The sequence below is a fragment of the Suricata suricatta genome, chromosome 11, assembly GCF_006229205.1.
Source record: "Suricata suricatta isolate VVHF042 chromosome 11, meerkat_22Aug2017_6uvM2_HiC, whole genome shotgun sequence".
In the NCBI taxonomy this organism is placed as follows: domain Eukaryota; kingdom Metazoa; phylum Chordata; class Mammalia; order Carnivora; family Herpestidae; genus Suricata; species Suricata suricatta.
Genome location: NC_043710.1, coordinates 54,610,484 through 54,624,686, shown reverse-complemented (window position 1 = coordinate 54,624,686; position 14,203 = coordinate 54,610,484). Strand labels below are relative to the sequence as shown.

Below are 14,203 nucleotides of genomic sequence, written 5' to 3'. Positions count from 1 at the left end.
TCCCCTCCCCTTCCCCCTCCTCCTTCCCCTCCTCCCCTCCCCTCCCCCCCCTCCTTTCACTTCCTGTCACATTTCATAGTAGTTCTTTGTCATTTTTGTTATGATTTTAAAGTGTATTTTAAATGCAAATTAATAACCGTGAAGCATAGTACTGAATTTTTCTCTCTGCATTCTCTGAAAAATGGACTGTTTAGGAGGGCCTGTGGTGAGTTTACATCCCAGGTTCCATCAGTTGTCATGCACTAAGGCCATGGGCGACTTTAATTTTGCTGTTCTTTTTTTCCCAGCTTTATTGAAAAATAATTGACATATATCACTGTAAGTTTAAGGTATACAACTTGATGGTTTGATTTACATATACTGTGAAATAATTACTGCAATAGGTTTAGTTAATATCCATCATCTCATATTCATTTTGTTTTTAGGCTGACAGCTTTTGCTGGCACAACACCCTGAATCTTTTTTCCAAAGGGAATGTGATATACTTCTGCTCAAATAAAAGAATGTTTCCATCTAAACTGATTTATTTGGTGTATTACAAAAACTAATCCATTGTATAACCTAATTTTCTTATTTGAAAAATACAGTTACAAGGTTTTTTTAGTTCATTTCCCTTTAAATTCATTCATTCATTTATAAGACACAAAGAAAGTGTGCATGTGTGTGAGCTGGGGAGAGGCAGAGAGAGAATCCTAAGCAGGTTCTCTCTCTGCCTAGCATGGAGCCCGATGTGGGACTCAGTCTTACGAATGTGAGATCATGACCTGAGCCAAAATCAAGAGGTTCTTTTATTTCTAAGTAGTAGCATTTATGTAGCACAAGGTATCATACATTGCTATAGTAGAAAATCCATGTGGTACAAGAAGGAGTCTTAGGAGATGAATATTATAATCAATCAGCGCAAGCATCTCATTTTTAAAAACAAAATACCCTCCATTGTTATGATGTTATAAAATATGTTAAACTAGTACAGGTGCATTCTAGAACTGACTAAGGAATTAACAAAGTAGAAGAGAAGGTTTGAGAAGGACATTGGCTACAAAAAGCAAAAGATGAATAGTTCTTTGACTTTACCAAGAGATTGCTGAGCACATTTATCCAGTAAAGGTGATGGGACTTGGCTTGGAATGATTCCAAACCCACAATGGGATGCTGGCTAAGCATTGTGACAACACAGAGACAATGTAGCACATTGCTACCATAGTACTCTTGTCAGAGAAATAGACTTCTTAAGTATGTAAGCAATCGTTTATGATTTTTTCCCAGCTATATCAATTTATGTAAGAAAATAATATGATGTAATTGAAAGAGAATGTACTTTAGAGGCAGCCAGCCTTACCTGTGTCTCAGTACTACCTTATTCTTGTGTGATCTAGAGTGATTTTCTAAATCTGTCTGAGCCTCAGTTACCCCATCTGTAAAATTAGGAAAATATCTTAATTAAATAATGAAATCTGACATCCATAATGATGATCCTGAGACAGTGAAAGGTCTGAACATCTGAATTCACTGATTTTCATAGCATTAGCTTTGTCTGGAATTGTGATGCTTTACTCCATTATCAAGAATAGCTAATGAATCAAGACAGTCATTGCAGAGGGTATAAAGGAATAAAGTATATGTCGTGTTCCTCCCTATACATGATAAAAATATTACTGCCTATATAAACCCCTATAAATACACTTTCAACTGTAAAGAAAACAACCATTCTGTTTCACAGTGCTAGCCAGTAAGCATAAGGTTAGCCAACTTTTTTCCTTTTCCCTGCCTAATACTTTTCTGTCCCTCTTTGAATTTAGGAGCATGTATCCTGTTTGGAAATCTTTTCTTGAGGGAACAATGCAGGTAGCCCAGTCTCGGATCAATATATGTGAAAACTATAAAAACTTCATTTCTGAGCCTGCAAGGACAGTGAGAAGCTTAAAAGAACAACAACTAAAAAGGGTATTGTTTCTATTCTTTTCTTACATGCATTTTAATATCTCAGTGCTCCATTTGTAATCTGTAAGTTTATGTTAAATTGCGCCTTGTTCTATATGGTCACAAATACTTTTGATTTCAACATAGACTTTCTGATTTTAGCATATTACTAGAACTTTTTTATTTCATCATATTCTTTCTAACTACCGTGTTTTATTAGCTGACAAAAGTGAGTATAATTTGAATCTGGACATTTTGAAAGCCTGGTGAACATTAGAAATAATCACTTTTCAGCCTAATTCATGTAAGTAGATTTACTTAGTTGCAAAGTATTGGTATAGTTCAGTATATATTAGAGTAGTTAAAAGTTATTAATCCCACTGACTCTTGAAAAAAATCATCTTAGTTTTAACTTGGTCATTTTGCATAATAATTTAAAGGAAGTTGACACATTTTGACCAAATATGTGAAACTTATTTTCTTATTTTTGACCAAATGAGAAAACTTATTACCAAAACTGGTATACTCTGAAGCTTAATTATATAGGTTATATAATATTAAAGATTTCAAATCTACTTCTTTGACTATACAGAGATAAAAAATTTCATAGGAAAAAATCACTATTAAATATGTTTATGAAGCACTTGCTATTGAAGGTAGTTTTTTGAATTGTATCCTTTTTTGAAAGGAGATAGAATTACAAAAACAAATTATTATGATGCCTAATAATTAAATTTTTCCTATGGAAGTATCAATACTTTAAAAAATATTAAGTAATCACTTAAGGAAATGGTAATTCAGAAGCCAGCAAGTATTTTGATTCTAATTATCATTTGGATTTTCAGAATTGTTTTACAAAATCTCAAAAAACTAATTTCCCTTGTTTGCCAAAGATGATTTTTGTAGCATTAAAATCAGTATGTTAAACGTATGTTGTGTTTATATAAAATTTTCATCTCTTTCAAGCACTTGTATAATATCACTTGGTTTTAATATATCTGTATAGGAATGCCTTTGTATTGCTCAAAATTACCTTTTTTCAGAACTACACGACCACTGACCAAACAATGCTTTTGAGTGGTACAAAAATGTGTTATATGTATTGTATATGTATATGTGGATGTGTATATATACATATACATATGTGTATATGTGTACACACACACACACACACACACACACACACATACAGAGAAAGGCTGGGAGATAAAGGCAGGGAATTCATACTAGTATAATTTCCTAACTGGGAGGAAATACTGTGTTTTAGATAGCCAATGCATTCACCAAATCTAATTGAATTACTGGAAAATTCTGTTTTTCTCAATATCAGAATATTTTGAAAGAGGTTCTCTTCCATTGGGAAAAATAGTCTCTGCCCTGAATTTAACCAGCATTCCTGGGCAAAGAATATTTGATGAGATTTGACAAGTCTTCATGTCTGTGAATTAGGTATTATATTATAGCTGAAAAAATGGTGTTTATGTTTCATCTATGCAATTGTTAGACATTAGGTACATATTGGGTATACCCATTACGACTCTGAGATTACAGATGACAGTAACCTACTTCAAACTAGCTTAAGCCAAGAAAATAATGTATTAACTTGTATAACTGAAAATTGCAGGAGTGGATCCAGGTGGCTAAATGATGGTATTAGAATTCAGTCCTTCTTTCCATCCATTAGGTCTGTTTTCCCCCAAAGTCTTCATTCTCTAGCAATCCTCCACGTGGTGGCCCCCAAAATGTAGGATTTACAAATCTCACAGCTAGTAGTCCCATACTTTCCATTTTCCCAAAAGTTCCAATGAAACTTCCCAAATTGAGGCTCATTGGCTTGTCTTGTTACAGGCCTTCCCCCAAGTTAGGGGTTACAGTCCGCATGCAAACTATGTGTACTAAAAATGGGGAAAGTTGATTTTCCAAAAGAAAATTGAGATGAGTTTCCAAAGGAAAATCAAGAGGAATAAAGACAGACCAATCAAAACAACAGATAGCCTCTACAGTTGGTTTCTCCAATTGTACTTTCCAAGCTTTACAACAAATTGACTCCACATAGGCTAAAAAGGTGATCTATTCTTTTTCCTTTGCCTCTCTAACCTCACCCCCATTTTTTTGCCTTTTGGATTAATCGTGTGTTTTTCGATTCTTCTTTTTCCTTTAACTTTAGTGTGATAAGAACAGTTAACATGAGATCTACCCTCTTAACAGATTTTTAAGTCTACAATACAGTATTGTTATAGAGGCACAATGTTACACAGCTAATCTTGGGCTTAATCATATATTATAACTGAAGTTTTGGTTGGTTGGCAGCTCTCTCTTTCCTCTTCCTCCAGCCCCTGCTGACCACAATTTTATTTGCTTCCATGAGTTTGACTATTTTAGATACTTCATGTAAGTGGAATCATGTAGTACTTGTTCCTTTGTGACTTATTTCACTTAGGGTAATGTCTTGCAGGTTCATCTATATTGTTGCATTTTGTAGGATTTTGTTCTTTTTTTAAGGCTGAATAATACTCTCCTATGAGTATATGCTACATTTTTTATGCATTCATGCATTATTCAGTACTTTGGTTGTTTCCTACTTTGGCTTTGGTGAATAGTGCTGCTGTGAACATGGGGTGCTAATATCTTTTTGAGATCCTGATTTCGTTTCTTGTGGATAAATACTCAGATGTGAGATTGCTGGGTCATAGTAGTTCTATTTTTAATTTTTTGAGGAACTGCCATACTGTTTTCCTTTTAGCACCATTTTGCATTCCCAACAGTGAATAAGGGTTACTATTTCTCCACAACTTCACCAATGCTTATTATCTTTTGTTTTTTATGTGTATATAATAACTATCCTAATGGTATGAAGTATCTCATTGTGGTTTTGACTTGAATTTTCCTGATGATGAGTGACATTGGACAATCTCATATCTTTCTTTTCTTTTTTTAAAAGTAATCTCTACCCACAACATGGTGCTTGGACTCAAAAGTCACATGCTCTACTGTCTGAGCTAGGTAGGAACCGCACTTGTATTTATTATTATCAATTTTTGATCCACTAATAGCTTTTTAATTTTATAATCTTGTATTATTCTTTTACCAGTTACCTTAGCGATTCCATTATGTCTCCCTGACTTATTCCAGTTTACCTGGAACTGGTACTTACACTATTCTCCAAACTTGAAATTAACTTAATAAAATTTATCTGGAATTAGTATTTACTATCTTATACAATATAAAAATCTTCCAACAGTGTAATTCCATTGCCTCCCCATTATAATGTTTGTGCTGTCAGACCATTTGAATTTGTCCATATGACTTTTGTACTTTTTATGCATTTTCTGTATTTCCATCTTTTTTTCTTTCTGTACTTCAGTCTGAATATTTTCTACCAGTATCCTATAGTTCATTAATATTCTGTTTTGCAGTTTCTAATCTGCTTTTAAAACATATTTTGGAGTCTTAATGTTCTAGAATTTTTATTTTATTTTTTTAATTTTAATTTTTTTTTTTTTTTGAGAGACAGAATGAGCAGGGGAGGGTCAGAGAGAGGGGGAGATACAGGAACTGAAGCAGGCTCCAGGCTCCTAGCTGTCAGCACAGAGCCCAACGCAGGGCTCGAACTCATGAACCATGAGATCATGAGCTGAGCTGAAGCTTGGACGCATAACTGACTGAGGCACCCAGGCGCCCCTTATTTTGTTTTTTAAAAACCAATTCTGTGTTTCTCTCAGTTCTCTATGTTTTTCCTTTCCTCTTTTAAATCACTGTAGGACTCTTTTTTTTAAATTTTTTATTTATTTATTTTGGGAGAAATAGAGTGTGAGTGGCTCTGTACTGTCAGCACAGAGCCCAATGTGGGGTCAGCCCCACAAACAGTGAGATCATGACCTGTACCAACATCAAGAGTCAGATACAACTGACTGAGCCACTTAGGTACCCTAAGACCTCTTTTTATCATTTACTGTTTTTCTTGGGTTTTAGCTATTAGGGTCAACTGTCACAATGCTGGACATTGTGAATAAAAATTATAGAGGCCCTGGAAGGTATTTTTTATTTCCAAAGAGAGTTAAGTTTTCTGGCAGGCAAATAGAATACTATCAGATCACCTTGATCCTGTTAGTTAGGGTCTGGTTTTAGCCTTTCTTAGTGCTGGTCTGTTTCACCATTGTTCATATTTCTAGGGTTTTAACTATAACCATAGGGTGCTTACCAAAACCCTTCTACTTTGACAAGACTTGACTCTAACCTCTGTCTTTTCAACATCAGGTAGCTGCTCTGATCCTCTGGTAATTGCTCAGCTCATTAGCCTTTCAGCTACTCTTCTTTGCCAGATGTTTTGGGTTTTACCCCATACATGCCATTTAGAAGTTAACTGATAACTCGGGGTAATTGTATCCAGATCTTTGGGCTTACTTCTCTGTAGCACACGTCTTTCCAGAATTTAGCCTCTCAAGTTTTTCTTCTTGTAGCATCCTTAAACTCCAACCTTTGTTTCCTTAATCTCATAAGATTGCCTGTTTCTCTGTACCCTTATTTGACAAAAGCCCTAAGGAAAAAAGTCACCTTAAGTGGCTTAGTTTACCTAGCTGGGCTTCCCTTCTTCCATATGTAACAGTTCAATGTGTATTATTGTTCTTTAGTGCTGGTAGCTTTTAAAAACCTCTTTTGTCCAACTTTTACAGGTTCCAGACTAGAGGAAGGTAGCCTGAAACAACTTGTTTTGTCATTGTTAACAACCAATTTTGTTTTCCCGCAATAATATTTTAATGTTTACATTCTTTTAAAAATTTTCTCTATTTTGGCAGTTTTCTTTTCTAAGACTTGGGGATAAATTCAGCCATGTAACAATTATAAAACATCTGACCGTTGTGATTACAATGAGAATAATATTATAGCTTTTTCTAAATTATATTCTGTATGCTAGCATTTGCTTATAAAAGAAAACAAAAGACATAATAATCTAAGACTTGCCATTTTAAAACATTGAGGTATAATTGACATAACATATGAATTTTAGGTGTATAATATAATGATATGATATTTGTGTATATTGCAAAATGATCACCACAGTAAGTCCAGAAGTCCAGTTAACATTCATCATTTTACTGATTAATTAGGAATACTTTAGTTCATATCTTTCTCATGCATACTAAAGTTTCTGTTTCTTTGAAATAGTTGGGATTTACATTTGGATAGCACTTTAGAATTTTTTTTATCATTGCTATTTTATTTTATTTAAAAAATTTTTTTTCTTTTATAGTTTATCAGCACTTTGGAGTTTGTAAACTGCTACCAAATTTATTATAGTCTCATTTGATTTTCCTATCAGCTTGTTAGATATGTAAATCTCATTATTTTACAAATGATAAAACCTAGGCTAAAAAAATGTTAAAGATACTTAATAGTAAGTAACCTAGCAGGAACTTGAATATACTACTTCCCAATTCCAAATCCTATGCAATCTTTTAAAAACACTTGAGGGGCGCCTGGGTGGCTCAGTTGGTTAAGCCTCCGGCTTCGGCTCAGGTCAGATCTCATATTCGGGGGTTCGAGCCCTGTATCAGGCTCTGTGCTAACAGCTAGCTCAGAGCCTGGAGCCTGCTTCCAGTTCTGTGTCTCCTTCTCTCTCTGCCCCTCCCCCTCTCATGCTCTGTCTCTCTCTGTATCAAAAATAAATAAAACATTAAAAAAAAAAAAAAACACTTGAACTTTAATATTTAAATAAGTTTACAAAAAAATACATACAATTCCTTTACCTTAGTAGACTACTTAATTCCCTTATTCCTTTTATCTTCTAAGTTTTCTATAGCAGTTATGATTAATACATTGATCATTTTTTAGGATATCTCATTTTCTTCATTCTATTTCCTAATTTTTCATGTTTCTGTACAATCTTTATGTTTACTATTTTTAATTTCTGAATAATTTTTTATTATTCTACTTTATTTCATCATACCTTTGTTTTTGGACATTACTACTAAGTCTGCAATTAAAGGAAACTTTTTTCTTTGAAGTTATTTTCTTAGGATGAATTTCTAGGACACGACTACTGGGTTAGAGAATCTACTGATTTGTGGGACTTGAATGTATTGGCTCAAGTTGCTATTTTATTTTTATTCCTCTCTTCAAGCTATTGCTAATTATATCTATCCTAAGGTAGATACCATACTTTTTTAGGTATCATACACTTAATTTTTTCACTAGGATGCTGGTATCCAGGTTTGTCATCATTTTATATGATTCCTTATTCTTAATGTAAACTAGCACATTCATTTCTATGTCTGCTCAGTGCTGATAACTCTTGGTAAAGAGCTGGGCTTATACCATACTAAATCTTTTCTTAACATATAGGCATTATTAAGTAAGCTTCTTTTTAAATCTGTAACTTAGTTCCACCTGAGAAAACTGGATTCCTATGAAGAAATTTATTTTAAATTTGGAAAGGAAATCCTAGGTAATCTTTTTCTTTGCAAATTAAGTTTGATGACTTGTATTTAATAAATATTTTTGGTGCAGGCATATCTCAAAAACATTGTGGGTTGGTTTCAGACACTACGATAAAGCAAATATTGCAATAAAATGAGTCAATTAAATTCTTTGGTTTCCCAGTGTATATAAAAGTTATGTTTGCACTGTACTGTAGGCTGTAAGTGTGCAGTAGCTGTGTCTAAAAAACAAAACAACAATGTACATATTTTAATTTAAAAATACTTTATTACTAAAAATGCTATCTATTATCTGAACTTTCAGTGAGTCAGAATCTTATTGCTGGTAGAGGGTCTTGCCTTGATGTTGGTGGCTGCTGCTGATCAGGGTGGGCTGGTAGTTGCTAAAGGCTGGTGTGACTGGCAATTTCTTAAAATGAGACAATGAAGTTTGCTGCATCCATCGACTCTTCCTTTCACACACAATTTCTCTGTAACATGTGAATTGGTGTTTGATAGCATTTTACCCACAGTAGAACATCTTTGACAATTAGAGGCAGTCCTCTGAAATCCTGCTGCTGCTTTATCAACTAAAATTGCGTAGTATTCTAAATTCTTTGTTGTCATTTCAACAGTCTTCACCTGGAGTAGATTCCTTCTCGAGAAACCACTTTCTTTGCTCATCCGTAAGAAGCAGTTTCCCATCCATTCAAGTTTTATCATGAGATTGCAGCAATTCTGTCACATCTTCAGGCTCTACTTCAGATTCTAGTTCTCTTGCTATTTCCACTACATCTGCAGTTCCTCCACTGAAGTCTTGAACCTTCAATTTGTAAAAAATGCAATATCCGCAGCGCAGGAAAGCAAAGTGCAATAAAATGAGGTATGCCTTTGTTTTGCTATGTGCGGAACACTTTTCTTTGAAAAAACTCAAATTACTCTCACTTGAAACAGTTCATTTTGGTAATGGAAAATATTTGGTTAAGGATTTACTGAATGCTAGGGAAGAATAGATCACAAAAGATCTCTTTATTGTACACATAGGCTACCTATCTAATATTATTTGATGAACAGTATCTTAGAAACTTATGTGAAGGGAAAGAAAAAACAAGAATAGAATCACCCTGAGTTTTCTGGTGAGATTTTTGAGAAATCCTTTCAAAGATATGAACTGTTAAAAGATCTGCCTGATATTGTCACATGTACAGAAAGTAATTTAATTAGTAGCCTTTTATAGATGAAAATGAATTAACTAAGATACATCTTATTCTTTAAAGGGTAGAGATGTGAGCAGTGAGTGGCTGGGTGTGGGTCTTTGCTCATGTATGCACATATGTTCTCATGTACCCATGGTGTTCAATTTGTGTGAGTTCACTGATATCCTAGCCACATGATATGCAATCCTCATGGAAAGCTTTGACCTACTGTGTTTAGTTCTCTCTCAAAAGACTCAACTTAGCAGACCCTTTCAGTGAATGTAAAACACCACAGGATTCTTGAGCGTCCCTTCATTGAATAGTTTTTCTGAGGTGTCAAGCTCTATTGTTTTGGATTAACATTTTGGTTATAAATGCCTTATACCTGACTCCTCTTTTAAATAATCTATCTCATTTTCCCATTAAACATGGTTGTATTTTTCAGACAATGCCCCAGTTTTTGGTTCTTAAAAATCTAACTGAAGTCATGGAACACTTTCTATGCTCTCCACAGCTGCAAACGTGGCATTATTGGGATGTTTAGCACCTTTCTGTGAGAGTGTCAGGTTGTCATGGCACTAGTTTTTACTTTCATTTTTTAATTTTTTTTTTAAAGTAAAGCTATGCCCAACACAAGGCCCAAACTTACAACCCCAAGATCAAGAGCTGCATTCTCTTATAAGAGGTTTGTTGAGGCACTGGGTAATCCAGTCAGTTAAGCATCTGATTCTTGATTTCAGTTCAGGTCATGATCTCACCGTTTGTGAGTTTGAGCCCCATATCAGGTTGCACAGAGCCTACTCGGGATATTTCTCCCTCTCTCTCTCTCTCTCTCCCTCTCTCTCTCCCTCTCTCTCTCTCTCTCTCTCTCTCTCTCTCTCTCTCTCAACCTCTCTCAACCTCTCCTGCTCGTGCACATGCACCCTCTGTCTCTCAAAATAAATGAATAAACAAGAGGTTTATTTTTGATAAGGACTATTAAAAATTAAAGGGAAAGACAGATTTTTCCACAAGATAAAAGCTTACTATTTTAGTATATCTATACAATGAAATATTATTCAACCACAAAAAGGAATAAAGAATTAATACATGCATGATACAACATAGATGAACCCTAAATACATTATGCTGAGGACTTAGGACATATAAGGCCACATATTTATATGATTCATTGATAAACGAAATGCAGGAAATTCATAGAGACAGAAAGTAGATTAGTGGTTGGTTTCTAGGGACTAGGGATGGGGAAAATGAGGGTTTGTGTTTTTTTTGGGTGGTGAAATGTTCTGGAATTAGATAGTGGTAATGGTTGTACAACCTTTTAAATATACTAAAATCCACTGAATTGTATACTTTTAAAGGATGAATTTTGTGGTATGTGAATTACATATCAGTTTTTTTAAAGCTTACTATTTTAAGATAAAGTATCTCTATATGAGACTTTACATGGTCTTCACAAAACTAGGATATGTACTGTAGTGGATTACATGGTAAATGTTGGCATCACTTTCTCACTATATGACTTTGGGTAAACTATTTAACCTCTTTAAGTCTATTTCTTAATCTTAAAATAGGACTAGTATGAATATTTCTACCAGAGTCATTTGAAAGAGTAAATGTGATAATATTTATAAAGTACTAAACTTAGTGCACTCTGCCTATGCGTGCCCATCGGGAGTCTTCTTAAGTGTAATAAAACATTGAGACTGTCATGATTATCGTAGGCCATACCTGGCATGAGGTTTACTTAGAAGGACATTAGAACAGGGAACACAGTACACCAGCAGGGCAGCATCTAGCACTAGTATATTTAGTTCTTTCACCAGTGGATGCCTCAGTCTACATAGCCAACCACAGTTATTCTGTTTGGTTCCTCAGGTAAAAGGTCTAAGGCAAGAGAATGAGATTCACATGTATCGGGTTAGCCACAGCCCCTAAAGGAGACTAAAAGCTTTTATTAACAACTTTACAGAGCTTCCAAAGTCTGTGTGAAGGACACATCCAGACATAGGAATTACCATACTCACAAAAGCCTAAAGCCAGGGCTTCTCCACTAGATATTTATAGTTCATTTGTACTTTGATGCAGTTTGCCCATCAGATTCATTAGCGGTGTTGCCAAATAACACACTTGACATTGTGTCTTCATCAGGTTTCTGTTGAAACACAGACCTAGAAAGTTAAGCAGAGGTCCAGTTTTTATGCAGAGGAGAAAGAGGTAGCTTTTTAACCCTTTATTCACAGCCGGCCACTCGATAAGTACTCCATAAATATGCCCATAGAGAACCTTCCAGGTTTTGCACTTTCTATAAAGTAATCCCTTTTTATTTTTTTAGTGTTTGTTTATTTTTAAGAAAGAGCACAAGTGGCGGAGGGGCAGAGAAAGAGAGATACACACAGAATCCAAAGCAGGCTCCAGGCTCTGAGCTGTCAGCACAGAGCCTGACATGGGGCTCGAACCTATGAACTGTGAGATCATGACCTGAGCTGAAGTTGGATGCTCAACTGACTGAGCCACCCAGGCGCCCCAAAGTTGTCCCTTTCAATTTCTTGGAAATTCTAGCCTGCATGTCACATGTATAAGTTTGTGCTTTATCCATGCTGTTCCAGTGTCCTTGCTCTACTCCATGCTGTTCAGCCTGACACAATAGTCCCTCACCAGTGACTCCTCCTTCTTTGCTAAGTTTTTTGTCAGGCTCCACTAAATACTATTTCAGGCTCAGAAGTTCTCTGAATTGGTCTCAGGCTGGTGAAACTTTTCAGTGGTTTGTTTCAAACTGGGAAGAGTGTTTCCCCTTTGGATATCCAGAAGAGTTCCAAATCAGTGTTACTTTGGCCCTAGTGTGTTATAAGAATTTATTGAATAAACATTTCTTTGAGTTAATTATGTCTGTTCCTTCTCCCAGAGTGTATATGTGTATCCAAAGATTTGAGCTGGCAGTAATCTTAAGTCTAGGAACTGTTAGGTGGTACCCAGGTTTCTTGCTTTTCTTCTTCATCTCAGACTTAATATCTGACTTGTCAGATTTCACTCCTTCTTTCCCAGGGTAGAATTCTTCACTACCTTTGCACCATCAGTTCCTCCAACATACAGAGACTTTATTAAGATTATGAAGAGTGCTCCCTTTGGCAGCACATATACTAAAATTGGAATGATACAGAGAAGACTAGCATGCCCCCCTGCACAAGGATTATGAAGAAATACAGAATTGCTTTATTCTTTTGCCCTTAGTGGCATGATATCTCCAACAATAAAAGCATTTTTATTGTTGCTCCCCTTTTGCCTTACCTTACTGTCAGTCATCAGCAGCACTGAGGTTATTTCTCAAAGCAGGGTTGTTAAGCAAACTGGGACAATATTCAATACCTTACTTGAGATGGGAGTACCAGCTGTTCACTGGATTTTAATTTGCAATTTGAAGCAGACTAAAAGTGCTGATTTTCCTCCTGGGTTTCCATCTTGAGGGCATGGTACATAGCCCTTAGGACAAATTCATTTTCTGTAAGCCTGAAAACTAATATCATAATAATTGCACTTTGTATTTTACAGTGTGTGGACCAGTTGACGAAGATCCAAACTGAATTACAAGAGACGGTGAAAGATTTAGCTAAAGGCAAAAAGAAGTACTTTGAGACTGAACAGATGGCTCATGCAGTACGGGAGAAAGCTGACATTGAGGCAAAGTATGTGTCTTAGCATTTCTGAAAAAGTAATTATGCAAATAAATGTTATTTTTGCCAGTATTTTGTTTTCTATTAATATAGGGCATAGACTCATTCTTAGGTTATGTTGTTTTCGTCTGAACTATAAATGGTACACACTTTCAAATTTTTCTTTTATATTGACTGATTTCATTTAAGTTAATATAGCAATAAGAGAATGTTTGATTGTCAGTTTTCGCATTCAACTGAATTTTGAAAAGGAAAGAAGACAAATGAACATTGTGTTGAAAGCTATGTTGAAGTTGCTATGGTATCTGAATATCAGGATTTAAGAGCCTTATTTACTTTCATGCTACACTTGTTTATTTTCAGCTACACTCAGTTGTAGTTAGAAATCCCTGATCCTCAGCATGCCATTGAAGGACCTTGGCATGTCAAATAAATAAGAGAGAAACCCAGACCGGGGCACAGTTTCTCTCTTATGTGAAGTTCTAATACATAGACTTTTTAAATGTGTGATTTAACAACTGTGTGAATTTTACTTTTTTTTTTTAATGTTTTTGTTTATTTATTATTGAGACAGAGAGAAACACAGCATTAGTAGGGGAGAGCATGAGAGAGGGAGACACTGAATCCGAAGCCAGCTCCAGGCTCTGAGCTGTCAGCACAGAGCCCCACGTAGGGCTCGAACCCACAAACCATGAGATTATGACCTGAGCCAAAGTTGGATGCCTAACCAACTGAGTCACCCAGGCGCCCCAATTTTACTTTTAATATATGTGATGTATAAGTCCTTTATTTTGAGAATAACTAGGAAGAAAAAAAATTGACATTTGGTACAGAATGAACTGGCAATTGGTAATAAAAAGAGATAAAGAACAAGCAGTAGAGATTTTTGCTATGATAAGTTGAAGAAAGATAAAAAGATTTTGAGAAAAAATAAACCTTTGTCATTGAATGGTCCTCTAAAGAGGTCTGTGAAGAGAGCCGAGACTCCCCTTTGATGGAA

At 35.3% G+C, this 14,203-nt stretch overlaps 1 protein-coding gene and 1 non-coding gene across 3 annotated transcripts in view; both read left to right on the top strand.

The window, feature by feature from the left end:
* FCHSD2 (FCH and double SH3 domains 2) overlaps positions 1–14,203 on the top strand; it is a 269,715-nt gene that overhangs the window by 143,570 nt on the left and 111,942 nt on the right. For both annotated transcript variants that reach the window (XM_029914695.1, XM_029914697.1), the window contains exons 5-6: positions 1,800–1,944; positions 13,082–13,215. In XM_029914695.1, coding sequence (XP_029770555.1) covers positions 1,800–1,944; positions 13,082–13,215 — 279 coding nt within the window. The remainder of the gene's footprint in view (positions 1–1,799; positions 1,945–13,081; positions 13,216–14,203) is intronic.
* Positions 12,649–12,755, top strand: LOC115272831. Its single transcript, XR_003900487.1, has one exon. It is a non-coding gene; the product is annotated as a U6 spliceosomal RNA (small nuclear RNA).